The sequence below is a fragment of the Manduca sexta genome, unplaced genomic scaffold, assembly GCF_014839805.1.
Source record: "Manduca sexta isolate Smith_Timp_Sample1 unplaced genomic scaffold, JHU_Msex_v1.0 HiC_scaffold_849, whole genome shotgun sequence".
Classification (NCBI taxonomy): Eukaryota; Metazoa; Arthropoda; class Insecta; order Lepidoptera; family Sphingidae; genus Manduca; species Manduca sexta.
Window position 1 is genome coordinate 3,224 of NW_023595682.1, and position 16,912 is coordinate 20,135.

The window sequence follows — 16,912 nt, forward strand, 5'->3', positions numbered from 1 at the left end:
CCGAAAAACCTTGTTGTTCACGCGGGCGGAGCCGCGAACAAATGCTAGTATTTTATAAAGTCTTTAAGATTTGATCAAAATAATCAATTATGATTGATGAACAAACTGACACATTGACAAATCCTCGACATTCATTAATAAAAAATACAAACATCACAACGAATAACAAACATAAAAACAGCAAAAGTAAATCTGACATTAATAAAGACAGATATTTTTCCAACAAGATATAAAACCAGAAAAGAACAAAAGAAACAAGGACTTTAATTTAACATAACCGCAAACTCGCAAACCGGAACGTTTGTTCACGTTCTTGCTCGACGGAACTTTAGCCTTGTATTACACTAATTACAAAGAAATTCGTTTTTCATTGCCATTTGTAAGAAAATTGAAACTTAAAACATAATTTTCCATGTTATAATATAATCAGATTATTAAATTAGTTGCTAGACGGGAATGGACGTTGCTTGCAATGATTTTTTTATTGCGGAATCAGAGGTTAAAAATCTTTTAATTTATAGCTCAGGTCTTCCTATTTTAAGTCCAAATCGAACATTAATTTTAATATACTTGTAATACCGGTATGAGAATAAATAAATAAGAATTTAACAGCAAAATATAATTTCAAAAAATCTCGTATGAATCTGCACAAAGATTACATACCTATAATGGCGGCGTGATGGACTTATACTCATCCCTCTCATCAGAATAAGCTCCGGTATTCAGCAGTTAATCAGTTCGTACATAATAGTGCTATTATTAGTACAACAGATAACCGCGCGGTAAAGCTGTGGTCACACGGATTATGATCATGCGGTTAAACAACATTTGGCGCGGTGATTGTCATATCGATTTCGGCATTGCTTTCAACAAAAATACTCTTTAAAATAATAATTGTTGTGGTTGGAAGATAGCGTAATGTACTAAAAATGAGTTTATTTATATAATTAATTGACACGAGCCATAAACAAAAGCAGCGATAGCCTAGTTGGTTGTGGAACGGACTGCCGAGACGAATGTCCGCAGGTTCAAATCCCAAGGGCACACACCTCTGACTTTTCTTAAAAATTATGTGTGTATTCTTTGTGAATTATAGCTTGCTTTAACGGTGAAGGAAAACATCGCGAGGAAACATGCATACCTGAGACATGCTCTATAGGAATTTTCGAGGATGTGTGAAGTCTACCAATCCGCACTAGGCCAGCGTGGTGGACTAAGGCCTAATCCGTCTTGGTAGTTGAGGAGGCCCGTGCCTAACAGTGGACAGTATATAATACAGGGCTGATATTATTATATTATTATTATTATAAAACCGATACTTGTAAAGCAAACATTGACGACGCGTGTACGCGTGTAGCCAACATGCAAGGTGCAACTTGCGTGCAGATTGAGTAGAGATTATGTATATACGCATCCAAGCTGTAAGTTCAATGTAGGTGGTTTGGACTTACACGCATGTGTGATGTCATACTTGCATATTTTTTATTGTGGGTCTCGTGTATGTGTGAGTACTCGCACAATAAAAAAAAAGTTTTAGAAGCCATGCATATGGTGTAATTTCGATGTGATGCTGTAAGGCGGGACGCCGGGGTGTGTAAAGTAAACTCGAACTAAAGTGTTAAACTCATTTATTTAGACAGTAGCATTATTTATATTAGGAATATATAATATGTAGCATTATATAGGTATACATAAGGTTTTATGGCTACGATACAATGCAAATGACGGTAATAAATCGGACGGTAATAAAAAGTAAATTTTATTATGAAACTTAGTTGCTCCAACTAATCACTAAACAAATCAACTGAACTATTAAAATGTAATATATGTCTACCGTCGATAATTACTAAAATGTTTAATTTAGTGGAAATTAAAATAATATCCCAATGAACCGTAGTACGTGCGGTGCGCCGTTGTAATTGGATTAAATAGCTTAACGGAAACCGATAATTTTGTTGTCACAGCTGTCGCCGACGTCATGGTACGTACAATGCAGTTTTATGTGACTCTATTAGGTACACAGTTGTTTCAAACCGTTCGGATACTGTTAAGCTTTGGGTCACATATTTTTGGATATTGGTATGAAGATTTTCTGAGTATGAGAGACAGTAGTATGTTCCTTACAGTTAATACTAATATCTACCTGCTACGTAATTTAATGAAATTTGGTACACGGATAAGCATTATGGCAGGTTTAACTCATATGTGTTAAATCAGAACATAGCATAATAGCATATGCTAATATACTGATAATAAATTCCGGTAATTGTCCTCCATAGAAACTAATGGGTGTTTCCAAACTGATTTATTAAATAGATGGCCTGGCATTGTACAGTATTTTTAAGTGCATGAGGTGGAGCCGGCAGTTACACCTAGTTATATTTATAACTTTATGTTACCAAATCGTATATATTGTGAGGTTATGACTTTCACTTTTTCTTTATCGCCCTTAGAAATAGTCTTCGCCTAAAAATCTTTTTATCCTAATAAAAACCTTTTTTTGACTGTAATACTGGTTACATTAGTATGTATGTAACGCGATACGCGATAGATACATTTTCACTAAACCACACCAGAAAGGGATGAATTGCGCAACTTCTAAGCTCGGTGCACACTATTATCTGTTATATCGGTTTTAATACTTTTCTATTCCAAGTTATAAAGAATATTTTTCAGAAGAAAAATACTATTGTGCGTTAATAATTGTAATCAATATTTTATTTTCTTTCAATACACTTAAAATATATTTTTTTTAGGTAAAGTAATATGTTCTAACAGTGAATAAATTACATCTGGCAAACCTTTCACTTCCCTTGCGTGGAGTGTCTTATTTATATAATCAGATGGTAAAATATTTGATGATATGAGAATTTGCTTTCGTATGAAAGAAAATTGTTAATTTGAATAAATATCTACCCTTTTTAAATAACATATATTTTTTTTATTTCTTGTAATTAACAGTGCCTATCGAATAAGTTAGATATTTTTTATATTTCTTTCGGTTGGTATAAATTTGTTAATGTATAATTTTTTTCTTAAATACCTTAAAAGTAAAATCTCACTGCATAGAAAATACAAATATGAACAGAGTAAAAAATATGTTAACAAGACGTAGCATTTTGTAACACCAACAATGAGTACACGACCTAACAACGATAAATAACATTGATTCCTATTCAGCTATTGTTTCCACAAAACTCGTACAAGCCTCCCATTTGCATCGAACCTTAAATTCTTGCTTACATTGTAATTCTTTTGGTTATTCTGTTTGTATAATTAATACGCGTTTTATTGTATTAGCTGTTTTTGTAGAAGGTGCTAGATTCATTTACGAGTCAGTCTGAATGTGTTATTTCAATTTTGGAGCTAAGAACAAGATGACAATACTGATGAGTTTCGATTTAAAGGGTTTTATAATTACTTTAATAACTATGCGGTATGAGACATTGGATCGAATCGACACCGAACTATGTCTAGTATTGTCTCTACGTAACATTTAAAATTTCTTTATTGAATTCGTGTTGGTATTTAAATATAAATTTATTTTATCACTTCAGCAACTATTGATTACGTTAGCGCCAGTTCGCGAAACAAAACAATGTCATAAATGACTCGATCACAAAATATTAAACGAAGTATGTTTTGTCTGAATATAAGTAAATACGAGGAAGAAATATCGTTCAAAATGCGTCATAGGGTACCATAGCCAGATTTTTAATATATGGTCTTCATTCAATCCTATAAAATCTATATGAGAAACCATTAGCAACAGCATAAGTTCTTATCAATTCCGAACCCAAAAAACCTAATTCAGGCAACAAGCAAAAACATTTTAACCGTTCTCTAGTCTGCAACTTTTTAAAACGGTGACAAAATCAATTCCGTAAGTGGCTGGAAAAATCCATGTTTTCAAACAAGGACATTGCTGAGTTTCGCTTCCACGTCACGTCGAGGTCGCTGAGGATGCTCTCGTGCTATCAAACGGTGTTATTGCTTCGAATCGCCTTTTCATGTGACCCAATAGAGGAGAAAGGGCTACACGGCTATTACTCATATCAATGGAATATGTATGACATTTAGTGTATGGGACGATGTTTTATTAATAAAACATTATTGGATGGTTGTTTACTTGTCAGACGCTTGATAAGAACACACACATACTTACCTATATTTTTTGTGTTTTTTTTAATGTAAATCTTATTAAAAAATTATCTTATTGTTAGTTTAATATGTATTGTTGCTTAGAATTTAAATAGTCCAATCTACACTCGCTGACCTGAATAAATTTAAAATTTTTGTATGTTTCTCAAGATACAAGCTTTTTACTTAATTTGAGAGACAGGCGATCTTATATTTGATTAAACCTTAAAAATTAGCTTTGGATATTTATGTATTTTTATATTTTATTTTTGTAGCTAAACATGTAAGCAATAAATGAATGAATAATAATAAAAAAGAACACTAACATGTAATTATATGTTTATGTAGAACTATGACAGTTTTCATCATAATATTATATATGGTGTTCTCGATCAATACGATACAAAACAAGCCACACCAACTAGCAAAACATACAATGGATACATACCCAACATAGTTTAGAACTAGATCAACGTTTCATTTGCAAATAACAATGTGCTTTACCCAACACAAACTATATTGGCTAAGAACTATTCTAATCTCGGTGCAAAGGGATTCTTTGAACCCATCCAATACCTATTTTAAATTATTGAAATGCTTTTAGCTTGCAATTACCCAGGGAGTCTGAAGTCGTGTGAGTGCTCTGGAATTTATTGGTAATTGGAAAACTAAAAGCACTTTTAGCGACGAGTTTCGCTCACATTTTTAAGTTTATTCAATTTATATAAATGAAATGGATTTTTTTGGAAGAGACTTTTAAGGACTTTGAAATTGTGAATATATTAAATCAGTTTATTAGTTGGTTTCTTTTAGGACTATGCTGTCGCAACTCAGTGCTTTTTTTTTATTTCCAAATGATTCACAAACATTATCATAATATTATACACTAATTGTTAAATAAGAATATTCTCGGTGATTTACAGATGGTGTGATGAAGACAGGCAAGGTTCCACTATTTGATATGTAGCCCTCCCTCCGCGCAACTTACTGTTTTGATATACTGATGTATTTGGTTTGAAGTTTGTATGCTATAATATTGCACATAAGGAGATATTACATCTAAACTCCTGGGTAATGAAGACTATTCTTATGGTCCACTGCTGGTCATAGGCCTCCCCCATTGAGCGCCACAGGGACCGGTTCTGGGCCGCCCTCATCCATCGGACTCCGGCGATCCTAACCAGATCGTCGGTCCATCTCGTGGAGGGCCTGCCTACGCTGCATTTCCTATTGAGAGGCTTACCACTGGTCAATAGATATTCTACTACCAATATCTAAATGAAATAAATAAACACCTGAATTATTTCGTTGAAATTAACCTTAAAATTTAGGTATATGACTTTAACTAACGTTAATATTGTATCGGAAAAGCCCAAGTTTTTGATGTTGTCGGTTGTTGCGGTGACGTGAGGTCATGTAGCCACTATCATTGAATCTGTTATATGCTAATATAATGACTGTAAGTGGTAAATTGTTTTAGGAATATGGGATAAAAATCCTTTGAGGCTGTCTATGCACTTTTTGTGCATTTATTGGTTGAAATTATCACTAATCTTTAGGTAACCTATTTACTTATTTGCTCTTGCACAAAAGGACTACATAAAAAAACATACAAATAAATGCCGATACTTGAAGTTTGCTTGCCTGACGGTGACTAGTTCGTTCATACCAACACTACTGAAATAAAAATCATAAAACACAAAACCATCCTTTTCACCTACACATTAAATGTTTAGTCGCATAATGAGCAGTAACGCCATTGGCGGCAATGTATTTTAGATTGAAACTCAAGAGTATAAGCTTACTGCTTCATTATCAAAAGAAGAAATGATTACTAACAAGAATATTTAATCCATGATCAATAATAAACCGGAGTTAACCTTCACACCCTATAAACAATTGCTAGAGTTGATAACACCAATCAAAATATCAAATATCAAATTTCAAAGAGCTTAATCGCGATCATAATTTGCGTCCTTTGTTCCTCGCAACTCGACTGTCTAACATGAGAGGAAATCACAGACAGCGACCAATAAATTCGTTTCACATTAATCATAAGCCATAATCAGCGGTATTTCGATGGATCATATTAGATAACATACAGAGATGTTAATACCAACTCTAGTTGTGAATGTTGATAAAATGTAGTAGCTTTGAACTTTCGTCCACCATAATACTTTGATTTTCTTTAGCTTCATATTATTAAAATTCTATTGAAAAAATTGCCATTAAATTTTTCTTTATACATCTGAAAGTGACTCCACTGTAGCTAATGTTAAGTGGAGAGGATCAACAGAATGTCGACTGACGTGAGATGATTACCTCTCGTCAGTCGACGCAATTATGCCGGCCTGTTGGAACTGGATATACACAGGCTGATCTCGGAACGCGACAGACTGACAATTAATGTCCCGGAGAAATTGAACTTATGATCTAGATTCCGTTCTACTGGAGCTATTAACACCCTCCACTTGGGAATCTACAATCCCGGAGAAGGGATTAAAACTGCAACATACTAACCTTTCTACTTCATTTAAATAGTGTCTATCAATCAGCGGTAACAGTTAGTTCAACACGTTGGAATAAAAAATATCAGAACATTTCAACTGATTCCATACCACCTGTGGAACTAGTGAAATAGACGTGATTTACGATATTTTACATCAGGTTCGTTCACTGAATGATTTGTATCATTCAGTTTATGGAACAAATACTACATATTTTATGGAATGTTTGGAATAAATTCTGTTAGATATTGATACGGTTTTGGGATTTAAGCGTCTTTTATACACATAAGTAAAGTTCTGATAAAATACTCAATAGCATGTTAATATTGTAAACGCCACCGGAACCTAAATTATAAAGTAGTATATTATAAATTCACTTCTGCTGACCCTCGTTGCGCTGGCGCTGGTGGGCGCAGAAGTAGATACATCGCCGACGATGTGGTGTTGGTACCGATGATGGTATCAGGGTAAGGCGCGACACACACGGCTCGGTCACCGTCAACTCGGACGGCACCTCCGGAGCGGTCGTCAAGGTGCCGTTCGCAGGCGACAACAAGAATGTCTTCAGCGCCATCGGCGGCCTCGACCTCGACAAGAACCTCAAAATGAGCAGCGCAACAGCAGGCCTGGCGTACGACAACGTGTGAGTAATGCTCTACATCATCGACCATTGACTCCCTCGTAGTTCTTCTTCCGAACTTTACTTATAGTGGGTTACTCTTGCAGCAATGGTCACGGCGCTACTCTTACAAAAACGCATATACCCAGCTTCGGTGACAAGCTGACGGCGGCCGGCAAGCTGAACGTGTTCCACAACGACAACCACAACCTGGACTTGAAGGCGTTGGCCACCAGGACCATGCCGGATATTCCACACGCGCCCGACTTCAACACCTTCGGCGGCGGCGTTGACTACATGTTCAAGTGAGTATGAGCTGGTCTCTAGTTGTTGTTCGTCAGCCCCCTGCTAGCATGTGGCAGTAGTGACGTTGGTTGTGTTCTTGTATCGCAGGGACAGGTGGGCGGCGTCGGCGAGCGCTGCGCACACGCCTCTCTTCGACCGCAACGACTACTCCGTGGGTGGCAAGCTGAACCTGTTCCGCGACAAGACCACCTCGCTCGACTTCAACGCCGACTACAAGAAGTTCGAGATGCCCAACTTCAAGTCCGACCTGACACCCAACATCGGCTTCTCATTCAGCAAGTTTTGGTAGTTCAGTATTAAGACGGAGTTTTAACAACAGACACTTAAACCATTTCTGTGATATTTCGTGTTTGTAAATAGGAGGTTTTGAATGTCAAGTATTTATATTAAGGTATTTTATTACAAAAATAAATGATATAATATTGTCCTGATTATGACTTACTTTCATTTTTACTTTAATATAGATTACCTTAAAAGTCGAGCTTATAAAAATGACACTGATTAGAGGCAGTTGTAGCAGCCTATAATTATTGACCTTCAGAAGTTTAGCATTAGTACTGTAAGGTGGCTTGTGGCAGCAGAGGAAGTTACATATCATGAAAATTAATTCTACTCACGCCCACACTTTTTCTCACAACAATATTTTAAATATTAATAACCGTTTTATTTTTCAATTAATTTCACAGATCGATTATTTTTATAATAATTTAAATTAGGCACCGGCTTCCAAAATAATCTATTTTAGTATACCCATAAACATAAAAACACCGTATTGGCAAGAAGATTACATAATTTGTGTTTTAAAATTTATTTCCGTATTTTGAATTCTTTGTCTATTACAAAGTGCGATGTAGTATAAGATCAAACAAAATGGTTTTAGCCGCGTGAAAAGTTTTTAGGGATAAATATTTTCCCGGGATAAGAAGTAGTCTTTAGCACTTAGGAGTAATGTGACTTCCTATTAGTAAAAAAATAAAAACATTGATTTTGCACCTCCTGAGATTAGCACGTTCATCAAATAAACACTTCAGCTTTATATATTAGTTTATACAAGGTAATTGTGACAGTGCGTTACTAAATGAAAACACACATTCGACTCCATTTTTGTTTCATCTTTGTGCATAAAATCATCCATTAATAACGCATATATTTACCGAAAACCATGGTTTTAGTTTTCGGTATCTTTGATCATTTTGTAGTATGATCACAGAGTCGGAAAAATTTTACATATTTATTCAAAATAGAAGTAATCTCATATAAATCTTAAATCGTTTTTCTAATTTCTACTTAATTGCTTAATGTTATGTATGGGACTTAATACGTCATTTCAGGCTCATCAAGTCCTCACAAAGAATAAAGATACTACATCTAACTATCGCATAAATATTCTATCCATACAAAATTAATATAATCTGAAGTTTGCAGTTTTTTTCTAAATAAAGGATTTTTTAGCTTATCATGTTATTTTATTTTGTCATTATTTGCAGTCTGCTTATAAGTTATTGATCTGGGGAACATTGCATTCAAGAAAACGGCTTACATTAGGGTTGAGAAAAAGTGTTTTTTCTTATACAAAGGTAACTAGATATAGTAAGTTTTATGTAAACAACAGGCCAAAATATGCTGACATATTTTAGAGAATATACACCCGCAAACCACGTGATGTTCAATATGGAGTTTTTTCCACTAAGTAATAGTTGCTATAATATGATCTATTTTACCAGGCATTACTCCTTATTACGTATGGGACCCGCACTAAACTTGCTGGTCAGTGATGTAACCTGCCTACACGCATGCCGAAGGGTGGCGACCCATTTACACTAACTGCATGCAGTGGGTAATTCATTAAACGTGCCTTCTTTCCAACCATGCGATATAGAAGCGTTAATAGTAAGTATTTATTAATGATTTGTGCTCTTGCCTTACATCCAACTTCCAAATGTTTGCGGATGATTTAAAATTGTACAGGACAATTCGTTCTATCGAAGATATCTCGGGTTTACAGAATGACATAAATAAACTTAATAGCTGGTGTTTAAAAAATAAGATGGTACTTAATACCAGTAAATGCCATCATATGAAATTCTCAAGAAAGAGAAACCCATTGCCGGCCACTTATAATATTGATGGCAATTTGCTTGAAGAGGTCTCCAGCATGCGTGACCTTGGTGTTATAATTGATACTAAATTAAACTTTCGCGAACATATCGATTACATTGTTAAAAAAGGAGCACGATTAGGCGGTTTTGTTTCACGTCAAACGCATTTTTAAAGATCCAGTAGTTCCTATAATTTTATTTAATAATTACGTCCGAAGCCTCTTAGAATATTGTAGTCCCGTTTGGAATCCATGTTACGCAGTGCATATCAATAGACTTGAAAGACTCCAAAAGCAATTTCTTTACCACGTTTCGTATGCTGGCAATCTTTGTCGCAGTCTACAATCCTATGAAGCTAGACTAAATCATTTTAAAATGACTCCACTCGAATTCAGACGAAAGATAGCGGATATAGTATTTCTAAAGAAAATTGTAGTTGGAAACGTTGATAGTCCCACTCTGCTGCAAAAATTAAACTTTCTTGTGCAGCGTGCTTCCAGCCGCCTTCATTACAGAACAACGTTCAGTCTCCCTCGGTATCAGACCAACCTTAGTCGCAATTCACCAATATATAGAATGTGCTCTTCTTACAATTTGAATTGTCACTTGATAGATATATTCTGTTCATCGGTTTCCTCATTTAAAAATGAGCTAAAATCAGTTATTTAGTATAATATGGTTATTATAAATACTTAAATATTATAATGTTAGACTTAAGTATTCGAAGTTCCTAAAATGTTATGTTTATTAAGTTTATTGCATTGTTTTTCTTTTGTCTAGTCTTTCCTTTTCAGTATTATTTCGCACTGTTACTTTGTTACCCTAACTGTTTATAGTATATTCTTGATATTTAATATAATTTAAGCCGAAATTTAGATTTAATGCATGTTGTGTTCACTTCAAGAAGGTTGTTCACTTTTGTTAATGAACATAATGTAATATTTTTGTCTTGAACTCTGTTTACCGTGTACAACCAGTTTTGTGAACCTAATAAAAAAAAAAAAAAAAAAAATATTACGACGACGCAGGGAACACGAGGGAAGATATCTAACGGTCATAAGACTAGTACAAGTTTCATTAAATCAGTATCTAAAAAAGATAGCTGCAACCAATAAATAGATAGTGCATTTTTAAATTGATGACCTTTGTTGGAGACTGTTTTTTTTATCATATATTTATTTTATTAATGAATGAATAAATTATTGAGTTCTATACTTATATTACACTTTAGATTGTACAGCGAACAGTCAGAAAATATTTTAATTATATTGAATTGACTATTTTAGCTTTTTGAACAATGACTGTCAGTGTAGAAAGGACAGAAAATAATAAAGATCGTGTAGTATTACGTAATTAATATTTATTTACATTTATCAAAAGTTATACCTAATTACAAAAGTTGAGATGAAATACATAATTATTTACAAAAATATCACAAAAATGGTTTTACACTTTCTGTTGTTAAAACTCTACCCTAATACTGAACTACCAAAACTTGGTCAATGAGAAGCCGATGTTGGGTGTCCAGTCGGACTTGAAGTTGGGCATCTCGAACTTCTTGTAGTCGGCGTTGAAGTCGAGCGAGGTGGTCTTGTCGCGGAACAGGTTCAGCTTGCCGCCCACGGAGTAGTCGTTGCGGTCGAAGAGAGGCGTGTGCGCAGCGCTCGCCGACGCGCCCACCTTGTCCCTGAAACACGAGAGCACAACCACCGTTACTACTGTCACACGCCGGCTGTCAGCTGACGAACAACAACTAGAGACCAGCTCATACTCACTTGAACATGTAGTCGACGCCGCCGCCGAAGGTGTTGAAGTCGGGCGCGCGTGGAATATCCGGCATGGTCCTGGTGGCCAACGCCTTCACGTCCAGGTTGTGGTTGTCGTTGTGGAACACGTTCAACTTGCCGGCTGCCGTCAGCTTGTCACCGAAGCTGGGTATATGCGTTTTTGTAAGAGTAGCGCCGTGTCCATTGCTGCAAGAGTAACTCACTATAAGTGACGTTCGGAAGAAGCATTGCGAGGGAGTCATTGATCGATGATGTAGAGCATTACTCACACGTTGTCGTACGCCAGGCCGGCTGTGGCGCTGCTCATTTTGAGGTTCTTATCGAGGTCGAGACCACCGATGGCACTGAAGATGTTCTTGTCGTTGCCTGCGAACGGCACTTTGACGATCGCTCCGGAGGTGCCGTCCGAGTTGACGGTGACCGAGCCGTGTGTGTCGCGCCTTACCCGTGATACCATCATCGGTACCAACACCACATCGTCGGCGATGTATCTGCTCTCTGCGCCCACCAGCGCCAGCGCAACGAGGAAGAGACACGACAGGGACATGATGTATCGATCTCGGGTCACGACGATGAGTGATGTCGCTTTCGCCTGCGTCTCAATTTATATACGTCGCAGCGCATGTAGTATTGATAAGAAGTGCAGCCCCTTATACGTGCCGGCGTGGGAATTCTCGAGAATCCACCGCAACGTAGGAATTGGCAATGATCTGAGGTTACAATAACATTATTATTTACTTGTTTAAGTTATGGGGATATCATTTATTATTTTTGTTTGATGTATGGGATTTTATACTCGGAATGAATTATTAATGTAAATTTGTATTGATTGTGGTAGTTATCAGGCCGATTATTATTTTATCGTGCGAATAAGACAAAAGGGTCAAAAGTTAAAGCCAGAAAATGATCAAAATGCTTTCAATTTTATGGTTTAAATTTTTTTGTAAAGCTATCACGTATATCTACTTTGTTTTGCCTGCCTTATCTCCCATAACATAATATGTATGACTTTTGCGCAAAATTTGTAGCACAATAACTTTTCAATTACATCATTTTAATCTCCTCCTTGATAATCAATTGGACTTGAAAAGTGTTATGTGTATATCAGCAGGGTTAACAACCATCGAAAATGCTGTGTAAATAAATGTAAAAAAAATCAGAAGTAAAAAGTATTTCAAATTAAATTTCTGATATTAACGCTATATCTAACTTCAAACTTTTCATATTTAGCCTAAGTACCTACTAGTGTCCATAGTGAAATATGATATAATAATATTATCTATATCTATTCACAAATAAACGACGCTACTGTTCAAAGCAAAATATTACGCAAATATAGCAACATAAATATCTAAAACGCAATACAGCAGTAGCGACAGAGAGGTCAAATGATAGGTCTACAAGACTACATGGATTTATCAAATGAGTTTCATAACCACCAACACAAAAAAGGGGTGTTATATTCGATATTTAGTATAAGGTACAGCCACATAAGTAGTGGAATAAGTTCTAAACTTCAAATCACCTCTAAACTTTTATGTCCATATCAACAATCGTTTCATCTTCAACAAAATTATTCTTTATAAGGTTTACTTTATTTTAGACTAGCTGATCTGACAGACATTGTCCTATCTTAACGATGAATTTGCAGCGCGCATTTTGTTAATCACTGACAGTTATTTCAAACAACTGACAGTCATATAAAATTAATATAGTCGTTAAGTTTTCTTGAATTTCCCAAAATTTTCTCAACTCAACTCGCTCAACTTCCTCAATTTTTCTATCATAAGAACCTTCTCCTGACTTGATTAATTAACACAACAAATAAGAATTAGCGCATTGTTCCATCCGTTGTCGCGTGATGCGACGACCAAGGGAAATAGAGATTCGTTTTAATATAGATGAAACCATAATTTGACCGAAGGTAATGCGTTGAAGCGTTATGAAGTTTTTAATTTGTTCAGATATTTTTGTGCTTGTGGCATGTACGATCAGCAACAAAAGTCGATGAACAAATACTAATTTACAAAACACCTGAACATTGAAACGGACCACAAATCACTTACCAAAGACGAGTACAGATTGAGGTTATCATTTCAATGTTACAAAAGTCGCTAAACATTTTATAACTTGACAATGCATTAGTTGATGAATCTAAATATTGAATCTATACTTCTATACTCATTATATAAAGCTGAAAAGTTTGTTTGTTTGTTTGACCGCGCTAATCTCAGGAACTACCGGATTAGACTGCAAAAATATTTTTGTGTTGGATAACCCTTTGTTAGTGGAGTGCTATAGGCTATATATCATTACGCTATGACCAATAGGAGCGGAGCAGTAATGAAACATGTTGCAAAACGGGCAAAATTTATTAGTTTTGAGAGCTTCTGTTGCGTGCGCTGCTTAAACGGTTAAAATTATGCAACAATGATGTATGACGGGATTGTTCCTCTTAAAAAGTTCTACATAAATATATAATAAAACAAAGTCCCCCGCTGCATCTGTCTGCCTGAACGTGTTAAACTCAAAAACTACCCAACGTATTAAGATGAAATTTGGTATGGGGACAGTTTGAGACCCTGGGAAGAATATAGGCTTACGGGAAAATATATAGCGTGACTTTTATAAGGGAAAACTTTAGCCCGAAAAACTTTATATCGCGGGTGGAGCCGCGGGCAAAAGCTCGTACATCATTAAAAATATAAAAAATTAACTGACGTTTACGTTGAAACCTTCGAGGAGAATCTCCTGTCAGAATAATTTTGAATTTACACATTTGTTTTTTAAACCGGCCAGTGCTCTATAAAATAGGATGTTTAAAATGTAATTAACCTATTTCTCTTAATGTTATAATATTACTTTCTAATATATTATGATGTTTTGTTCATACTTAAAAATTTATAATTCTGGATATTAACTTCAATATATACTATTATATAAACCTAAAGGGTTTGTTTCTTTGAATGCGCTAAACTCAGGAACTACTTAACTGATTTTGAAAATATTTCATTAATAGGAAGCTACATTACTCTTAAGCCCTACACGCTACTTTCTATCCAGGGTAAATATAAAGCACGACTTTTATCTTTGAAAAACTTTTTCACGCGGGCAGAGTAGCGAGCCAAAGCTAGTATGTTACAAAATAACAATTTAAATAACATCCTGGATTGTTGTATTTATTCGACAATGTTTTGATAGTAAAAACGTGGTGCGCTTGCGCTTCGCGATATTGGTGTCTTGAAGCTTGATGGGTTCAATTTAACGAATAGAAAAAAAGCTTGCATATAAAACAAAGAATTTGCTAATTTCAGCCACATTTGTATATATTACAGATCATAAAATTGTCGCTAGTAATGTTTAGCAGTTAATGGTTTGACAGCGTTCAGCTACTTTTGTAGTTCATTTATGACAAGTTGTTTTGTTTTTAAATTAATCAGCAACTTATGGTAAATGATAATGATTAGGAAATATTGGAAACAAATTATGTTCAACGACTTCTGTTGCTGACTGTACAAGTGCCTCTTCCAACGCATCTAGCTAGAAGGAATCACCGAGGTACTGTGGTCCCCATATATATATGGTCCATGGTCCAGTAAGAAAAAACCGCACAAAAGTTACCTGGTCAGATAAATGAATGACAAAATAATGTCATTTTTTTATATTGGTTCTTCAGTGGAATATACTTTCTGTATATTAAACATTTGCGAATTTATTACAGAGACCCTTTCGTAGTATGAGATCATAACCTTTTGATAAACAAGGAATATTTTCCTTATATAACGTCGATAAAAATAAGAGCAAAGTGACCGCATGAAATCGGTTCACGGATAATTTCTAAACATCTCGGTTATTTCCCGAGATTTCCCACGCGGGCGCGGACTAGGGGCTGCACTCCTTATCAATACCGTGCGCGCTGCGACGTATATAAACTGAGACGCAGACGACAGCAGCATCACTTATCGTTGTGACCCGAGATCGATACACCATGTCCCTGTCGTGCCTCTTCCTCGTTGCGCTGGCGCTGGTGGGCGCAGAGAGCCGACACATCGACAAAGATGTGGTGTTGGTGCCGATGATGGTATCAAGGGTAAGGCGTGACACACACGGCTCGGTCACCGTCAACTCGGACGGCACCTCCGGAGCGGTCCTCAAGGTGCCGTTCGCAGGCGACGACAAGAACGTCTTCAGCGCCATCGGCGGCCTCGACCTCGACAAGAACCTCAAGATGAGCAGCGCAACAGCGGGCCTGGCGTACAACAACGTGTGAGTAATGCTTTACGTCATCGACCATTGACTCTCTCGTAGTTCTTCTTCCGAACGTTACTTATAGTGGGTTACTCTTGCAGCAATGGACACGGCGCTACTCTTACAAACACACATATACCCAGCTTCGGTGACAAGCTGACGGCAGCCGGCAAGTTGAACGTGTTCCATAACGACAACCACAACCTAGACGTGAAGGCGTTGGCCACCAGGACCATGCCGGATATTCCACACGCGCCCGACTTCAACACCTTCGGCGGCGGCGTCGACTACATGTTCAAGTGAGTATGAGCTGGTCTCTAGTTGTTGTTCGTCAGCCCTCTGCTAGCATGTGGCAGTAGTGACGGTGGTTGTGCTCTCGTGTTTCAGGGACAGGTGGGCGCGTCGGCGAGCGCTGCGCACACGCCTCTCTTCGACCGCAACGACTACTCCGTGGGCGGCAAGCTGAACCTGTTCCGCGACAAGACCACCTCGCTCGACTTCAACGCCGACTACAAGAAGTTCGAGATGCCCAACTTCAAGTCCGACTGGACACCCAACATCGGCTTCTCATTTAGCAAGTTTTGGTAGTTCAGTATTAAGGCGGAGTTTCAAAAACAGAAAAATAAAACCATTTCTGTGATATTTCGTTTTTGCAAACAAAAAGTTGTAATTTTAATGTTGAGTATTTTATACCAATATATTTAAATATTTTTAAATAAATAAGTATAAATTATTACTTTGTATTATTAAGACTTATACTAGCAATTATTGCATTATAATACCTATCTACTTCCCTAACACCCTAATACCGACTCGAGTTTTATAGTAATATCACATGTTCCACATTGTCCCAAGGACAGCAGGAACGGCAAGAAGATTTATTTTACCGAGATTTAATAAATCACATAATTCCCAGTAAATTAAATTACCCATAAGTAACAGCCTTCAAACTAGTACACTAGAATAGTATAAAGCTAATCTTGAACTGACTTCAACTATTCAGGGTCAGCAATGCCTTAATTCGATATTTTATAATATAAAGTTACTGATACATTTGATAAGGAGATGAAACACTAATCATGAGGCGAGGGACTAGTTCATGTCGTCACTGGGTTGTATATATAACAAGCTTTTGCTTGCGTCTCCGCCCGTGTTAGAAAATTTATCCGGGACAAAGATTTGCTATATATTTTCCTGGGATAAAAA

At 36.4% G+C, this 16,912-nt stretch overlaps 3 protein-coding genes across 3 annotated transcripts; 2 read left to right on the top strand and 1 right to left on the bottom strand.

The window, feature by feature from the left end:
- Positions 1-7,008: 7,008 nt before the first annotated feature.
- LOC115447385 (defense protein 3) lies at positions 7,009-8,006 on the top strand (the record flags this gene model as incomplete). Its single annotated transcript, XM_030174416.2, is given in 5 exon segments — positions 7,009-7,063; positions 7,066-7,107; positions 7,110-7,290; positions 7,374-7,571; positions 7,660-8,006. Coding segments are annotated over 5 exon segments (678 nt in total), but the record flags the coding sequence as incomplete, so codon positions are not given.
- A 3,005-nt stretch (positions 8,007-11,011) lies between these two features.
- Positions 11,012-12,046, bottom strand: LOC119193651 (defense protein 3-like). The gene is made up of 3 exons (XM_037447284.1): positions 11,728-12,046; positions 11,447-11,644; positions 11,012-11,358 (listed from the first exon to the last, which is right to left on the bottom strand). Exons 1-3 carry the CDS (start codon positions 12,003-12,005, stop codon positions 11,157-11,159), a joined length of 678 nt encoding a protein of 225 aa, XP_037303181.1. The 5' UTR covers positions 12,006-12,046; the 3' UTR covers positions 11,012-11,156.
- A 3,357-nt stretch (positions 12,047-15,403) lies between these two features.
- LOC115447389 (defense protein 3) lies at positions 15,404-16,436 on the top strand. Its single transcript, XM_037447285.1, is given in 3 exon segments — positions 15,404-15,724; positions 15,808-16,009; positions 16,094-16,436. Coding segments are annotated over 3 exon segments (681 nt in total). The 5' UTR covers positions 15,404-15,446; the 3' UTR covers positions 16,295-16,436.
- Positions 16,437-16,912: the final 476 nt, after the last annotated feature.

What these genes read in the sequence shown, in the direction of transcription:
- LOC119193651 (XM_037447284.1), bottom strand. Translation starts at nt 12,005, where the DNA reads ATGTCCCTGTCGTGTCTCTTCCTCGTTGCGCTGGCGCTGGTGGGCGCA. An exon ending in GGCCTGGCGTACGACAACGT is followed by an intron (nt 11,645 to 11,727) that starts GTGAGTAATGCT and finishes TTACTCTTGCAG; the next exon opens with CAATGGACACGGCGCTACTC. An exon ending in GGCGTCGACTACATGTTCAA is followed by an intron (nt 11,359 to 11,446) that starts GTGAGTATGAGC and finishes CTCGTGTTTCAG; the next exon opens with GGACAAGGTGGGCGCGTCGG.